Source organism: Hippopotamus amphibius, chromosome 1, assembly GCF_030028045.1.
Source record: "Hippopotamus amphibius kiboko isolate mHipAmp2 chromosome 1, mHipAmp2.hap2, whole genome shotgun sequence".
Taxonomy (NCBI): domain Eukaryota; kingdom Metazoa; phylum Chordata; class Mammalia; order Artiodactyla; family Hippopotamidae; genus Hippopotamus; species Hippopotamus amphibius.
This window is the reverse complement of record NC_080186.1, coordinates 146,013,794-146,028,926: the sequence shown is the minus strand read 5'-3', so window position 1 is coordinate 146,028,926 and position 15,133 is coordinate 146,013,794. Positions and strand designations below refer to the sequence as shown.

Here is a 15,133-nt window from a genome sequence, read left to right as displayed (position 1 = left end):
ATTAACTCCCACAGGTATCTGGGGAGAGAGGCAGTTAAATGAGCAATTACTACAGGGTGACGAGTTCTCTAATGGGGGGACTCCAGGGAGGACAGGAACTCATAGCAGAAACACTTAAACCAGTTTGGAGGCTATGGGTCAGGAAAAGCCTGACTTAAGTGGAGACCTGAGGATGCATGGAGTTAGTGAGGAAAGAAAGGCACAAAGAACAGTGTGACAAATGCTTGTTTTTCTGGCAATATAGGTGTTTTCTCATGAAGCACATTTGAAAGATTCATATGCAGAAACTATGAACTGTTAAAACTGCAGGGGAAACAAGCACCTACTGTATAGCACAGGGAACTCTACTCAGTATTCTGTGATAACCTACATGAGAAAAGAATCTAAAAAAGAATGAGTGTATATGTATAACTGAATCACTTTGCTGTACACTTGAAACTAACATTGTAAATCAAATATACTCCAATAAAATTAAAATTTTTAAAAAGTTAATATAAAAAAAAACTGCAGGGGACATTAGATGTTGTCTAGTCCTAGAATCATGGATTATTAAAACGAGTCTTATCCAGGTCCCTCATTTTTTCCAAGGAAAGTCCATAGTCGACAGTGTCAAAAGTTAATGACCAAGATGTGACTTCAGCTCAGCCCAGAGCATCCCACTCTATAGCAGCAGGATGTGGAGGTCTATTCTTGTCCACACTGAGTGTGTACATCTGTATCATTCAAAACCTGGAAACAATGTGCAGAAAAGGTAAACCTCACCTTGATGTCTGACACCTAGAAAAATAAAACAAACCAAAAAGCAAACAAAATCTCCTAAAAATAAACAGAAAAATAAGGATTATAATAAGGGCTCTTAGCAGAACAAATTCCCCTGGTTCTAACTGTGCTAGTAGTAGAGAGGACATTTCTTTTCCCCATGTTATCGGACCCCTTATATCTGTGACTCCTCTTAAATTACCATTTCTGGTATGAACATAAAAACCCCCACCCTAAAACTCCCAAACCAGTCTCAGGATAAACTCTGTGTCACAAAAAAAGGGAAAGACCCTCCAAAGAAGAGAAACTGAGTGGATGCAGCAGTGAAATGGGCTTCCGCTTTACAGATCAGCCATGGAAATCCATCACAGGGAGCCAAGGCTCCAGGGACTCCAGGATGGAAGGACTGAGAGCACTTACTCAGAGAAAGCTGCCCGAGCTCAATCACCAGCCAGAGAATCAGAGGCCCTTTGGACATTGTGGCTGTTGGCAGGCCCCAGGAGTCTGTCTATCTGTCTGTCCAAATTCCATTTCTTATACTCCAATTAATGCTGACAGGGCGGGACCTGTAGGTTTCATTTCTCTTTTTGCCTTATAATCTTCCCTTTCCCCCTCCTGAATGGCCTCCTCAATCTGGGATGTATGATAAAATGTGCTGAGCACGTTTCTCCTGGCCATTAGTGTGTGTGCAGACATGTGGAGTGACGGTGTGGGCGTCCATGTACCCTTTGTCCACTCATATGGGAGGGTTTCCTACACGTACACGAGCATCTCTGCTTGTGTGTATGTGCACTCGTAAACTGTGCATCAGCCATGGTCCTTCCGGCTACTATGCAGCTTACAATTAAATGCAGTTAACTCTTCCCTCTGGCTTGGTTTACACACAGAGTCCTCATGAGAGCCAAAGGGAAGTTAGATGGGAATCTGGCTCTGCTCCCGATGTGGGTTCACCCTCACTCAGATCCCTTGGCCCCCTTGTGCGGATACTAGAGAAATAAAAGCAGGGCTGCCATCAACCATCACATAAGACAAAAACACCATCAGAGTTAATTGGGCAGGGAAAGAAGAGGTTCACTAGAGGAAGCATGTGGTGGTAGTTACCAGACAGGCTCAGGTAACAAAGAAGCCCAAGGTCTGGGCCCAGTTCCACCACTTGTTAGTGACACCACCTGACGGGGAAGAGCACACAAGACAGTTCATGAACCTGATTTCAGGGCTTGGACTAGAGGATATTTATGGCCCTCTGGACTCTATGGATTCAACAATATATCCAGAACCACAGAATCAGTCAGAGGAGGAATCAAGTCAGTGCTCACCAACCAGAGGTGTTTCCTAAAACAGATTTATCTCTTCATCATTAGTTACTGAATGCTTAATTATATGCCAGGCACTCTGCTACATGATATAGCTGTATTATTTACTTCTCACAACCCTAAGAAATAGAAATATCATTTTTTCCCTTTAACAGATGAGGAAGCTTATGGGAGCAAAGTAAATATCATTCACAGCAAAAATGTTGTAGCAACAGAACTCAACCAAGACTTTCTGATCCCAAAGCCCCTGATCTTAATCACTACACCCTCCTTTGATCTGTGGCCCTTAGGGCAATGCCCCATGAGACCATGCATACCAGTGGCCAGCTCCTACCTAGCCCCAGAGAAGGAATTTAAGGATGCACAATGTTCTAGATTTTTTTTTTAAATCTCATTTGACTGTAACCAGCCAAATGAGTCTTAAACCTTCAAATTTCTCACACTGAAGAATAGTGAAAATACAAATATTGGGTGAGAATCTAGACACAGAGAAGCCAGAAAACAGGGAAAAGGGATGAAAAGAGAGGGATTCAAAGGAAGTCTTTCCACTGAATGCTGACTAAACCGTGGATTTCTTCTCCCACCCTGTTCCCAGGAACAAGGGGATGTAATCTCTGAAAAAATTGAAAGGCCCAAATACAGCACTCAAAGATACTGATATCTGGGTGCCCCCCCCCCCCAGCAATATCACCCAGTCCCCCTTCAGTAAATCACCAGTGTATGAGTCTTAGTCATGCATGCAGTACTCCTTATTAGTTTTTAGGGGTTACTGTAAGATATGAATAGACAACCAAGGACTCTAGACGTTTAGGGAAAGTCTTCAGTGTGAAAAAGATACAAAGACAACAGAGACAGCAGAAGAAAACAAGCAAACAAACAAAAAAAATAGTATCTTCCATGAGAAAAAGAGAAGAAACAGAGAACCTATAGAAAAGAGAAATCAGAGAAAAAGACAGAGCTTTTAAAAATTAAAAAGATTATACTTAACCCAAAATTTTATGGAAGGTTTGAAAAATAAAGTTAAGGAAATTTTCTAGAAAATACAGCCCATCTATAAAGTCAAATGGGGTGTTTTAGAATATTAAAATAGAAAATAGAGATAAGGAAATTCTTAAAGGAATGTTTTTCTTACTTCTCATAACCGAAAGACATGAGTCTCCAGATTGGGAGGGTCAGCCAAAGGCTAAACTTCATGAACAAAGAGATACCCAGAAAAATAGCACATTATCACAAAATATAAGAATATCAGACATAAGGAAGGAGAAGATATTAAAAGGCTCCAGAGGGAAAACAAACAAAAACATATAGCACTGAAAGGATTTAGAATAAGAATGGTGTTGGTTTTCTACATAGCCAAGCTAGAAAATAATGCAGGAATGCTTTCAAAATTCACAGGGGAAAATGATGGTCATAATAACAGAAACTCTGGCTACTGGTTTAACACAAAATTGTAATATGACTACATTGGGAAGATGGGCAGACAGAAAATAGGATGGTGAATCAATAGAGTCAAAGCCTATCTGCCCTTACAGGAGGTCAATAGCTAATTTCTACATTGATCAAACAAAGCCAGCATAAGCACATTATTTAGTAATATGGAGGCAAAAAACGAAAGAAAATCTCAAGAAGTTAAAATTATATAGAAAGGATTAAGAAAAGAATTCACTATATTTTTAATAATAAGCCTTTTAAAATAACTAGATTATCCAAAATATAAATTATTTGTTAGAATACATTTATTTTAAAAATCAATGTACATACTGAGCACACGTAGCACCCAGATCTTAGTTTCCAACACTCCTCTCCAACAGAAGGAACCAGAGCCCCTCGGGAAAATGGCTGATTCGGGGACTGAGGCAGGAAATATTTAAGATAGGTCTGGAGCGTCTTGCAGGGCTAGGAAGTAGGGAAGTACTCAAAAAAAAAAAAAAAAATCCACAATTTAACAGTAGGACTGTTAAAGGGACAGAGGAGACAACTGAAGGAGCTCCCAATGCCCGGAGCTAGAACAATCTGAACAACAAAATGAGTGAAGTAGTCCTGGATTATAACCCAACGTAGACAATAAATATCTGTGGGTCATACTGACATAATACATAATCGAACCAATGCCCATGTGGGGGAGAAGAGATGAATCTTCCTCACAGAAGAATTCCAAATACTTTATGTAGATACTGCCTCCTTGAGAAGGTGAAGGAAAACCCCTCCTCAAGTGTGGGCTGGACACAGTGATTTTCTTCCAAAAACACAGTGTGGAGAGGGAGAAAACAAGACCAACTTTACAGGGGAGAAACCTGGCAAACACTGCCTTGGGCAGGCGAGCAGGACCAGCAACAGCAGAGATGAATCATGTTGACAGGACGAGAGACGGGAGGTACATGGCACTGACCTCTGCCGTCTCCTCCCAAGAACACACAACCCAAGTCTAGTTGTGAGAGAAACATCAGACACAGGCAAACTGAGGGGCGTTCTACAAAGTATCTGAGAAGTGTTTCTCAAAACTGTCAAGGTCATCAAAAATAACAAAGGTCTAAAGCAAAATACGCACAGCTGAGAGGAGCCGATGGCGACTTGGTAACTGAATGTAATGTGGTATCCTGAATGGGATCCTAGAAGAGAAAAGGGCCATTAGGTAAAAACTAAGGAAAGCTTTGGACTTTGGTTAATAATAAATATCATTGCCTGTTCACTAACTGTAGCAAATATATCGCACTAATGGAAGATGTTAGCAATGGGGGAACTAGGTACTGGGTGTATGGGAACTCTCTGTACTATCTTCACAATTTTTCTGTAAATCTAAGGTCATTTTAAAATACATAGAGTTTATTTGTAAAGAAGTACATATACCTTTATTTTAGAAGTGAAAATGCTACTAGTAATTTGGTATCTGGAAGGGGTCACACACTGGAAAAAGGGACTAAGCTTGGTTGTCTTCTCTTCCTAAGATGGAATCAGTGGACAGGCTTCAGGGAATTCACAAACATCCTAACACTGGATGGTTAATTTGCATCATTGTACTAAAGCACACTATTCTTGGGAGAGAGGCCATCACAGACCTAGATGCTTCATGTGTTTGCCGCCACTTTTTTCTGTGTATGGAATTTGTCTCTGGAGTCAACAAAGATCAGTTGGCGTTGATTTCATTGATGGCGATTGGCTCAGGGATGGACAGGTGACCCAAACAAAGCCAAGGATACACAGACTTGTCACATTTACTGGAGCTTTTGAAAATAGGGACTCTCTCTGTTTTCCACTGGTCTTTGAACTGTGAGGACACGAGCTGAAACCAGTGGTAGTCATGGTGCCCCCAATGGGTGAAGCCTGTCTGATAAGAGAACTGAGCAGGCAGAAGGCAGGTGGAGACATAGAGAAACCCTGGATCTCTGACATGGTTTGAGCCCTGGAACAAGGCACACCAATGTGCATGTAAATTCCCTTTGGGGCTTCAGCCAATTTGTATTGAGTCTTCTGTCATTTGGACTCAAAAGACCCCACGTCTAAGCCTAGAAGGACCTCTACACAGTGGTAATTTGGCTAGATGATTAAACTTACACTATTATCCTGTCCAACCACCGGCTTCACCAAACACCTGCTTCACCAAACATCTGCTTCACCCCAACTAGTGTTTGTCACCTATTACACTCCAGGCATGTGGGACTTCTGCTAGGCTCTGGGCTCTGTGAGGAAAGACAAATAAGACACAGATTTTACCCTTAAGGACCTGATAGTTTCATCTTTAAGCAGAGGTGCTATTATCAGGTCCTGTTCTAAAGATAAGGCCCTGGAGGCAACAGAGGATAAAAGTCTTTTAAGTAACAGAAAGAAAATACAATCCAAGTTTTCTGATAAAGGGCTCTTTGCGGTAGCCAGTAATTCCTCTCTGGTTAAATGTAATCCCATTCACCCATTTCCATTTGTTCATTTCTTCATCAGTTATAGCAGGGTCAGCAAACTATGGCCCATGGACCACATCCAGCCCATCATCCATCTTTGTAAATAAGGTTTTATTGCAATACAGCCATGCCTGTTTGTTTACTTATCTGTGGCTGCTTTCACACTGCAATGGCAGAGGTGAGTAAATGCAACCGATACTGTATGGTACATACACCCAAAAATAATTACTATCTGGTCTTAACAGGAAAAATTGTCAACCTGTGAACTATGTACTGAGTTCTCACTATGTGCCAGGCTGCAGTGTTAGACCCATCTCTTCTCCTCAATAAGCTCACAGGCTATTGCTTCCTAGTGGGAGACAAGCAACTTAATAGACAATAGAGCCCTCTGAGACAAGATGTGACAGGGAAAGGACAAAACAGTACGGGAGTGTTAGGAAAAGATTCCTGGCCCAGTCTTAAAGGTGGAAGAGAGTCAAGGGCATGTTCTAAGTCTAGACCTAAAAGACATTGGAGAGGACTGGGGTGGGGTAGGAAGCATTTCAGGCAGAGGGAGGCGCATATAAAAGGTCAGTGGTGATAGCCACACGGCACTTCAGACGAACAGAAGAATTTCAGCTTTTCAGGTGTTTATTACATTATTAAAACTATTTAAATGTGTATATTATAATATTTAAAAATAAAAGTAGAACTTAAATGTTCTCTCAAAAAAAAGTTAAAAAATAAAGCAGGGTTATGTGTAGACTAACATGAGAGCATGTAGTGAGCCAAGGATTATGACTGATGTGTGTGTGTGTATGTGTGTGTTTATTTTACTATTACTAGACTTGAAATCGGGAGGGAAGAAGTGGAAATGCAAGTGAGGAGGCTGGAATACAGGCTGGGCTCAGATCGCCAAGGACCTGAAGGAGTATGAGAATTGTCATGAAGGACAAAGAGGAACCCATCTTTTTTTTTTTAATTGAAGTATAGTTGATTTCTCTCTTTTGTGTATCATCATTGAACCTGAAAGTAAAACTTATAAAAAAAAAGAATTTCACAATTGGGAGCAAATTCAAGAAGTAACTAGTGGTAAGATCTCTAAATCTCCTCCAGCTTGTACAGTCTGTGACGCTTGAGATCAGGAAATGACTTTAACCTGAAAAGGGGACTATTTTACAGATTCTCTTAGTGGGAGGAGAAGGGTAGCCTCTCCTGCTCATTGTCAACCATGAGGACCCACTCAGCAAGCTTCCTCTCACACTAACACCCTTGCATCAGCTTCCTTGCTTTCTATGATTTCCTGTGGGATGAGAAGTCAGACTGCCTGCATTCCATCCTGACTACATACCAGCTGTGTGGCTATGAGCAATTTACTTATCCTTGCTGTGCGCCATCACCGCTCCATAAAATGGAGATAAATCTGCCTACATCTTGGATTGCTGTGAGTACTAAATGAGATGGATGGTCCATGGAAAGCATTTAGCAGAGTACCAGGCAAATGGTGAACATTCAATAAATGATACTTATTATTCAAGTAGCTGCTATTTGGGTGGTGTTGGAGGAGCACAGAAGGTAGAATGACCTGTGGTGGGGGATATCTTGTCATTGCCTGCTCAACGTCCCTTCCATTGTGGAACCAATGCTTCCTCAATCTGTGTGGATCCAGTCCAGCATCTGAATGGGTGGGTATAACCAATCATTTTTAACCCGTTCCTTTGTAAGGATTGGTACAAGGCGAAGAAAATAGAGCAGTTTACTTGGAGAAGTTAGTTCAATCAGAGATGTGAGAATCGTGAATCTTGGAAAAGAAAAGCAAGGGAACCATCACTAATTGACCATCCATCCAAAGCCTGATACATGTGGTCAAGCATCTGCTTGCATGCTTTCTTCCAAGGAGTCCATTCTACCTCCATGCAGCCCTAGTTACTAGGAAAATGGAAAGGAAGTAATAGTCACTAAACTACTGCTATGTGCTAAGTACTGCATTGTTCACGTGTAATCCCAACCACAAACCTGTAAAGGAATATTATCTTTTACACCATATACGTAAGGAAAGAGAGTTTGAAAATGTTAAAAATTTAACTCTAGATTTTGTTGCCTGGTATATTAGCTAGAGCTTCTTTGAGGACAAGGACAGAGGCAGGGCAGAGGTGACTCCTGACAAGGGCACTCATGGTGTGGAATCCCTACCCCATCAGGAACCTGCAAGGCATCACTTGCTCTGCTCTTCTCTCAGGTGTCTCTTTCTGCTCGTCTCTGAACCTCTCCCCGTCACCTGTTTCCTGATGACTTCAGCTTGCTCCTGGTCCACACCATACACCCCAGTCCCAGGTCCTCTCTGTGACCTTCAGCTGAGCTCTCTGAGCTCACTGACTCATTCTCCAATTATAAATTCCATAGCTCTGAAAGAGCACTCCAGTCCCTCCCGCTCTCATTTCCATGGCAGGCCTCAGGTTGCAGTTCACTGGCAGGTCTGTGCTTGGCACACTAGGATCAGCCACGCCCATGAGAAGGAAGACCCCACTGGGCAGAATGCAATCTTTCCATCTGCAATCTGAGCAGTGAGGGCTATGAATGGGGTACGGTCCCTCAGAAGTGCCGGGGGTGAAGCAGCAATGACTAAGAACTCCAACACAAATAAGAATTTGTGTATATATGTCACCAGAATAGTCAGCTGAATCACGTGGGAATCCATTCAACTGTGAACAACAGAGAAGCCAAGTCACAGAAGCCTAAACATATAAAGGGTTTGTTTTTCCTCTGATAACAAGACATCTGGATGTAGGCAACCCACAGATCCAAAGATACCAAGGACCCAGGCTCTTTTCTTTCTGTTCCCCCCATTGACTTGTCACATCATGGTCACAGTAGGGCTGATGTACTTCTGGACATCAAGCTCATCTCTGGGAAGGGGAAAGGAGAGTCAAAGCCTCTCACATCATTGTTCTGAGACTTTCACTGGGGAAGGGAAGATCTTTTAAGCAGGCTTCCTCTTATAATTTATTACCCAGAACAAGGCTACCCGCCAATTCTAAAATTCAACCTATGAGATGTCTATGACTGATTTAGACCAATGAGGAACGTCTCCTGATACTGGGGTAGGAACTTAGGATCTCTGAGACCAAGGGATGGAATGTGCTGGTTTCCAAAAAAACTAGTAGAGTTCTATTAGGTGAAGGAAAGGCTGTTAGTCGAGCAGTGAACAGCACCTTCTTTAACAGAGCACTCCTCCAAGACAAGAGACCACGTACATGCACCCCCTGCAGCTGGCCCAGTGCTTCCAACAGATAACAAATTCTTGTTGAGTGAATGAATGAATGAATGAATATTTTGACTCATGAAAACGAGAAACTAATACAAAGTAGAAAGACGACCAGGGTGGCTGTCAGGAGATACAAATATTTCACAAATCTCTGGGAGGCCTTGTCTCATCCCTCAATTTCTTCATCTGTAAAATAAGATTGAATAATCCACTCACCCTAAAGTTGGTTTGGGGATTAAATGAAACTATTTATGGGTAAGTTCTTAGAAGTCAAAAAGAATTAGGAAAATATTCTTTCAATTTACAAGCAATGGAAACAAAGATAGGAGGAAACTGGCCTGAGTCAATAGGCCTTAGAAATCAGCCTTACAAGAGGGGCCTCCACAAACAGAAAGGAGAAATGGAGCCTGGGCGAATTCGCATTCTGATTAGTCCAAAAACTCACTGTTATGTTGATTTTACCCTCAGAGAATGAGAGGTGGTTTTCATTTGAATAATATGGGAAGTGCTGAAATCTTGGAAACCCAATTCTTATTCTTCAGGCATGTCCAGATCTTGGGTTAAGAAACTAAAAGTGGGAGCATTAGACATAAGAAAGAAAAAGTACAGCATCCAGCTCCCCTGGGGATATCCTAGTTGACCCAAATATAGTGAAATCACTACCTCCAGGTTACATTGTATTGTGGAAACTCAGATGAATGTAGCTGGCTGCCTGTGACAACTGAGCTCAATTTGAATTCATAGAGCTTAGTGATAGTTGTTTTTACAAATATTTCGGCTCACTTCAGGCACATGGTGAAGGAGCATGTCCCACCCCATGATGCCACATAAGACCACCTGACTTGATTTGGCCCGTGCACGTGGGCAGAAGTGTCATGGGTCACCTGCAGGCAGAAGCCTGTAAGAATCGGTGTAAAATCACTATTCTCCCTCCCCTGACAGAACAACTGGCTCCAAACTGTGGAAGCTCCACAAGCCTGGGTCCCAGGTGAGAATCACATCCAGCACGAACCCCTTCCCCGATGACCCTCCATGGAAGCAAGCAGAAACACAAACAAAACTGCCGTGTCCTCAACCACTAAACTGTCTCACTGCAGCACATATCCTAACACCACTACCGTCCTGCGGACACAGCAACAAGGAGGGACTAAAAACATGCTTTGAAGTGAGACAGTCCAGGATTGGAGGCTCTCACACTTACTAGCTGTGTGGCCTACCTCTCTACACCCCTTTAGCCTTGCTCTTGTTCCTCCATCAGGCTAAACCTGAGGTTCTCAGATCTGGCTGCACCTTCAAATCACAAGTGGAACTTCAAACACGTGCCCACATTCTACCCCAGACATTGTCATTTCATTGCTCTTGGGTAGGGCCTGGACGTCAGTATTTTTTAAGCCAAATGTGCAGCTAGGTTAGAGAACTACCTGTCTAGAATTCCGTAATGTTATTTAACTGGTTCACCTTTCGAAACTCAGACTGAATCTTCTCCAAAAATTCCTCCTGCACCCAAAGTTCCCACGTGAGCTCCCTCAGCAACCTGGGCACATCTGATTTCTGTCATTAGAACATCACATAAGATTATCCATTTCCACATCTACTTTCCAACCAGAGTGTGATCTCCCAGAACACAGGGACTGTACTAAAATCCTCCTGTAGCCCCACACCTAGATCCTGGCATCATGGTATATATCAAAGAATATATGCAGTAAATGCTTATTTATATAAACAGGGAAAACACTACCTGATTAAAATTAAGAAACCATTGGCGCCTTCTGACACTACCTGATTAAAAGTAAGAAACCATTGGCGCCTTCTGAGAAAACAGCTTTAATAGAAGCTTGGAAGAAATGACAACCATTCTAAATTGAGAACCAAATCGAAAGTAAGTTATTTGAAGATGTCTTGACATGAGAAATAGAAGGCAGATGATGGTGGTTGGGAGAATGGGTCAAAAAGCCAGTTTTGTAGCATTGGGAATGATGTCATTCAAGAGGAAAAATGTGTTTCAGCAGAAAAGTATAACTTTTGTTAGTCAAGGATTCAGAAATAGGAGAAGGAGGTGGAGAAAGTGCACCAGTGTACAAAATGCCAAAAATGGTTATTTCTATGTGGTGAGGTTTGGGCGATATCCTTTTCTCTTCCAGCAGGTGCTCAATAAGTATTTCTTGAATGGGTAAATTTTCTCTGTGTGAGTGAATGTGTGTATTTTTTCACAGGTACAGAGTTGAATTCATTGTACAGTTTAAGGCACAATATCATCTCAGGTCTATTAAGCCTTCTCTTATTTCCCCTTATATTTCCACGCCTAACCCAGTTTTTCTTTAATATATCATGTAAATGTCATTGGATATACAAATATCCTTGAAAGATGCATAGTATTGCTTTGTATGAGGCTGAGTCAAAAATTATCCCCACTCTGGCTGTAGAAGTTATAGTATAACCAGAGTGCAGATAATTTCTGACTCACCCTTGTATATTATGTTATCAATCTCAAAATTTTTTGCTACAAATCTCATTCTGCTTCCTTGTTTACTCAACCTGACGTTCTTGAGCTCTCTGTTACCATAAGTACATTTATCTTATAGTTTCTAACTGCTGCATAATATATCATTGTAGGCATATTCCCTGCTATAGTCATCTGTTCTCTTAATGATGAACACCTAGTTTACCTACAACTCCCAGATAACATGCAAAACATTTCAATGAACAGCCTCATACATGTCCTGACATGGACCTGAGAAAGAGTTTCTTGGGGGCAGGTATCCAGATAAGGGATTATTAAATTATAGGCTAGTAGTGCACATAATTTCAACACGTACTGACAAATCTCTCTCTGGCACAACTGCACAGTTTTACTCCTACCAGCTGTGCAGGTGAGTTCTGTTTTCCTACAGATCATGATCCTTCTGTAATTTTTGCCATGCTGATAGATATAATGTGCTACTTTGTTCTCTTTGGATTTCTTTGATTACTAGTGAGTTTGATCATCTCTTCACTTGCTGGTAACTGTTTATGCTTCCCTTCAGTGAATTGACTTCTCCTATTTTTGCCTATTTTTCTTATTGTGTCCTTTCTCTCTCTCAATGTGTGTGTGTGTGTGTAATGTCATCTCTGAACATTACAAGTAATTCCTTTTGCTCCATCAACCCTCTGCCAACTTTGTCCATTGAGTACTTCATTGAACTGAAATTCTTAATAGTGATACATTAAAATCCATCAAGCTTTATCCTCATGGCTTCTGCCTTGAAGGTCTTATTTAGAAATTCCTTTTCCACTCCAATTTACTATAATAATTGCCTGTATTTTTTTAATTAAGTGTATAGTTTTACTTTTGAAATTCGTCTTTAATTCCCCTGGAGTTCACCATGAATATGGTATAAGGTAGGGATTCAAATTTATTTTTTTCTATGCAGTAAGATACTTTTCTCACTACTTTCTGCTAAAAGTCCATCCTTTCTTCACTGATTGGTGATGCCATCTCTATCATATGCTACGTGGAATATTACACAGGTAGGTAAATGTGTGTGAATGTGTGTGCATTCTATGCTATTGATTCTGATGCACTGGGGTTTCTTGTTATTCTTGTTGTACATTCTTTGTTATAACAGCTTTGTATCAGGACTTAATATTAAGAAAGGTGACTCTAAACTCTCCTACTTCCTTTGATCTTCTTAAAAAAATTTTGAAGGAATTTTATACTTTATACTTCTGTGAAAATTCTAAATTCAATTGTTGAGTACACAAAGAGATCCTGCTAGGATGGGAGGTGGGGAAAATGGGTAAAGGTGTTCAGAAGGCCCAAACTTCTAGGTATAAAATAAATCAGTTCTGAGAATGTAATGTACAATATGGTGACAAAAGTTAAAAATACTGTATCCTATATCTGAAAGTTGCTGAGAGAGCAAATGGTGAGTTCTCATCACAAGAAATAAACTGTAACTGTGTAAGGTGATAAATGTTAACTAAGCTTATGGTGGTAATTATGTCACAGTATATACAAATATTTAATAATCGTGTTATACATTTAAAACTAATACAGTACTATGTGTTATACATCTCAATGAAATTGGAGGAAAAAAGATCCTGTTAGATTTTTATTGAATTAACTTGAATGATCTGATTAAGGAAGAAATGATATGTTTATAAATGTTAAGTCATCCAGTCCATGAACTTAGTGCATCAAGCATTCTTGTGTTCCATGAGCGTTTAAGATTTTTCTTCATAAAGGTTTTGTGCATTCTTGATTCAGTTAATTACTACATTATACTTTCTATAGCTAATGTGATTTATACCTTATATTTTCTAGACAAGTATAGATGAGATAGCAATTGCTGTGGACATCTTAGCTACTTTCCATTTTGTATTCAATTAACATGGATTACTGTTTTTACAAAATTTTATGAAACAAAAGGGGGGAAAAGAACACACATGAAAAGTTGGCCTTTATAGGAATACGGCTATCTCTTCCTTTATAGCAGGAAGAGTGACACAAGAAAGGTCAAAGAAAATGTAGTGAATTAAGTTGAATAGTTGAAAAGTTGAATAGTTCATTTCTCAAATAAAAACAATCCTGATGGGTTCCAACCTCATCCCTTGAAGAAAGAAAATGATTTTCTGTTAGAAAAACCCAGGTCAGTCATTGTGCATCAAGGAGTTACTAGGGCAACAACCCTTTCCAAGAAGAGTTACATAATACAAGAACTGCGCAACTAAAACTTTACAGCAAAAAAGAAAACAAAGATTAGAATGAAACCTAAACAATACACTCCCCACCTACTTCCTCATCTATAAAATGAGGAGATGGCACTAAATGATATTTAAACTTCCTTCTACCTCAAGTCTCTGAAAATACTCCTTTAGAAAATGAAAAAGTGGGAGTGAAAAAATAATTTTAAGTATAAATTAATCTCCTCCATTGACTTTCCTATTCTATAGCTTTTTCTAGCAAAGGGGCTTTGAGAAGAGTTATTCTTCATGGGAACTCAGCAGGAATAAGTTTAGCACCTATGACTGCACAGAGACAATTTGAGAATGGACGCTTTGGGAGAGAACTGGATTATTTTTATCGCTGCCACTGTGGCTGGTTACTGAACTGGCTCCTTCCCTGTTGTCAGCTCTACCCCCACTCTAATACTGAAGGGCTTTTCAACAGGGTCCATGTATTTTAAGAGTTTTCTACTTTGGTAAGAGAAGAGGAAGAGGGAGAAGTGAAACTTCTAGAGTTGCATTGCTAAAGAAAGTTTGTTCTTTCAGACCTTTTGCTGCCAAATTTTACTCAAAGTTCCTCATTTGTGTGGTAAGACTATTTTTTCAACTTCAAATAAAGAAAATTTGCAAAAAGTACAAAACCCATCACTGAATAACAGATATATTTTTTCACTTAGATGACCTCCATTTCTCCTTTCCTCCAGCTATACAGCAGGTCCAATCCCCTTACCAACATCTCCAGGGTAACTTGGAAAGAAGCCAAAGTTACGCTTTTGAAGAACAGAAAATCTTAAATCAAATGACCATCTCAAAATGCAAAAATATCATTTAGAAATAGGTGGAGACATAAATAAATTATTAAAAATAAATACAAGACTATCGCTAATAATAACACAAAACGTAAAATAACCTGAGTGGCATATGCCAATGATATGAAGAGTCAGACTAAAGCATCAATATAAAGATTCACAAACCATTTTCAAGGATGTTACAGGTGTGTCCCTATTGATGTAAAATGATCTCTACAACAGCAGTGAGGAAAACGACTCATGATTGAGTGTGACAATCAAGGTACAAATAATTATGCCTAGTCTCAACCCATTTTGTAAGAAGAAACACACACATACACAGACACAAGCCTGAAGTGATATAAAAGATGTTAACAATGACCTCCTCTGAGCAGAGGAAACGGGCGATTTTTGGTTCCTTTTTCCTTCATA

At 40.2% G+C, this 15,133-nt stretch overlaps 1 protein-coding gene across 5 annotated transcripts in view; it reads right to left on the bottom strand.

The window, feature by feature from the left end:
• TIMD4 (T cell immunoglobulin and mucin domain containing 4) overlaps positions 1–1,251 on the bottom strand; it is a 43,167-nt gene extending 41,916 nt beyond the window's left edge. For all 5 annotated transcript variants that reach the window (XM_057747744.1, XM_057747755.1, XM_057747783.1 and 2 more), the window contains exon 1: positions 1,180–1,251. In XM_057747744.1, coding sequence (XP_057603727.1) covers positions 1,180–1,237 — 58 coding nt within the window. In that variant the 5' untranslated portion in view covers positions 1,238–1,251. The remainder of the gene's footprint in view (positions 1–1,179) is intronic.
• Between the last annotated feature and the right edge of the window lie 13,882 nt (positions 1,252–15,133).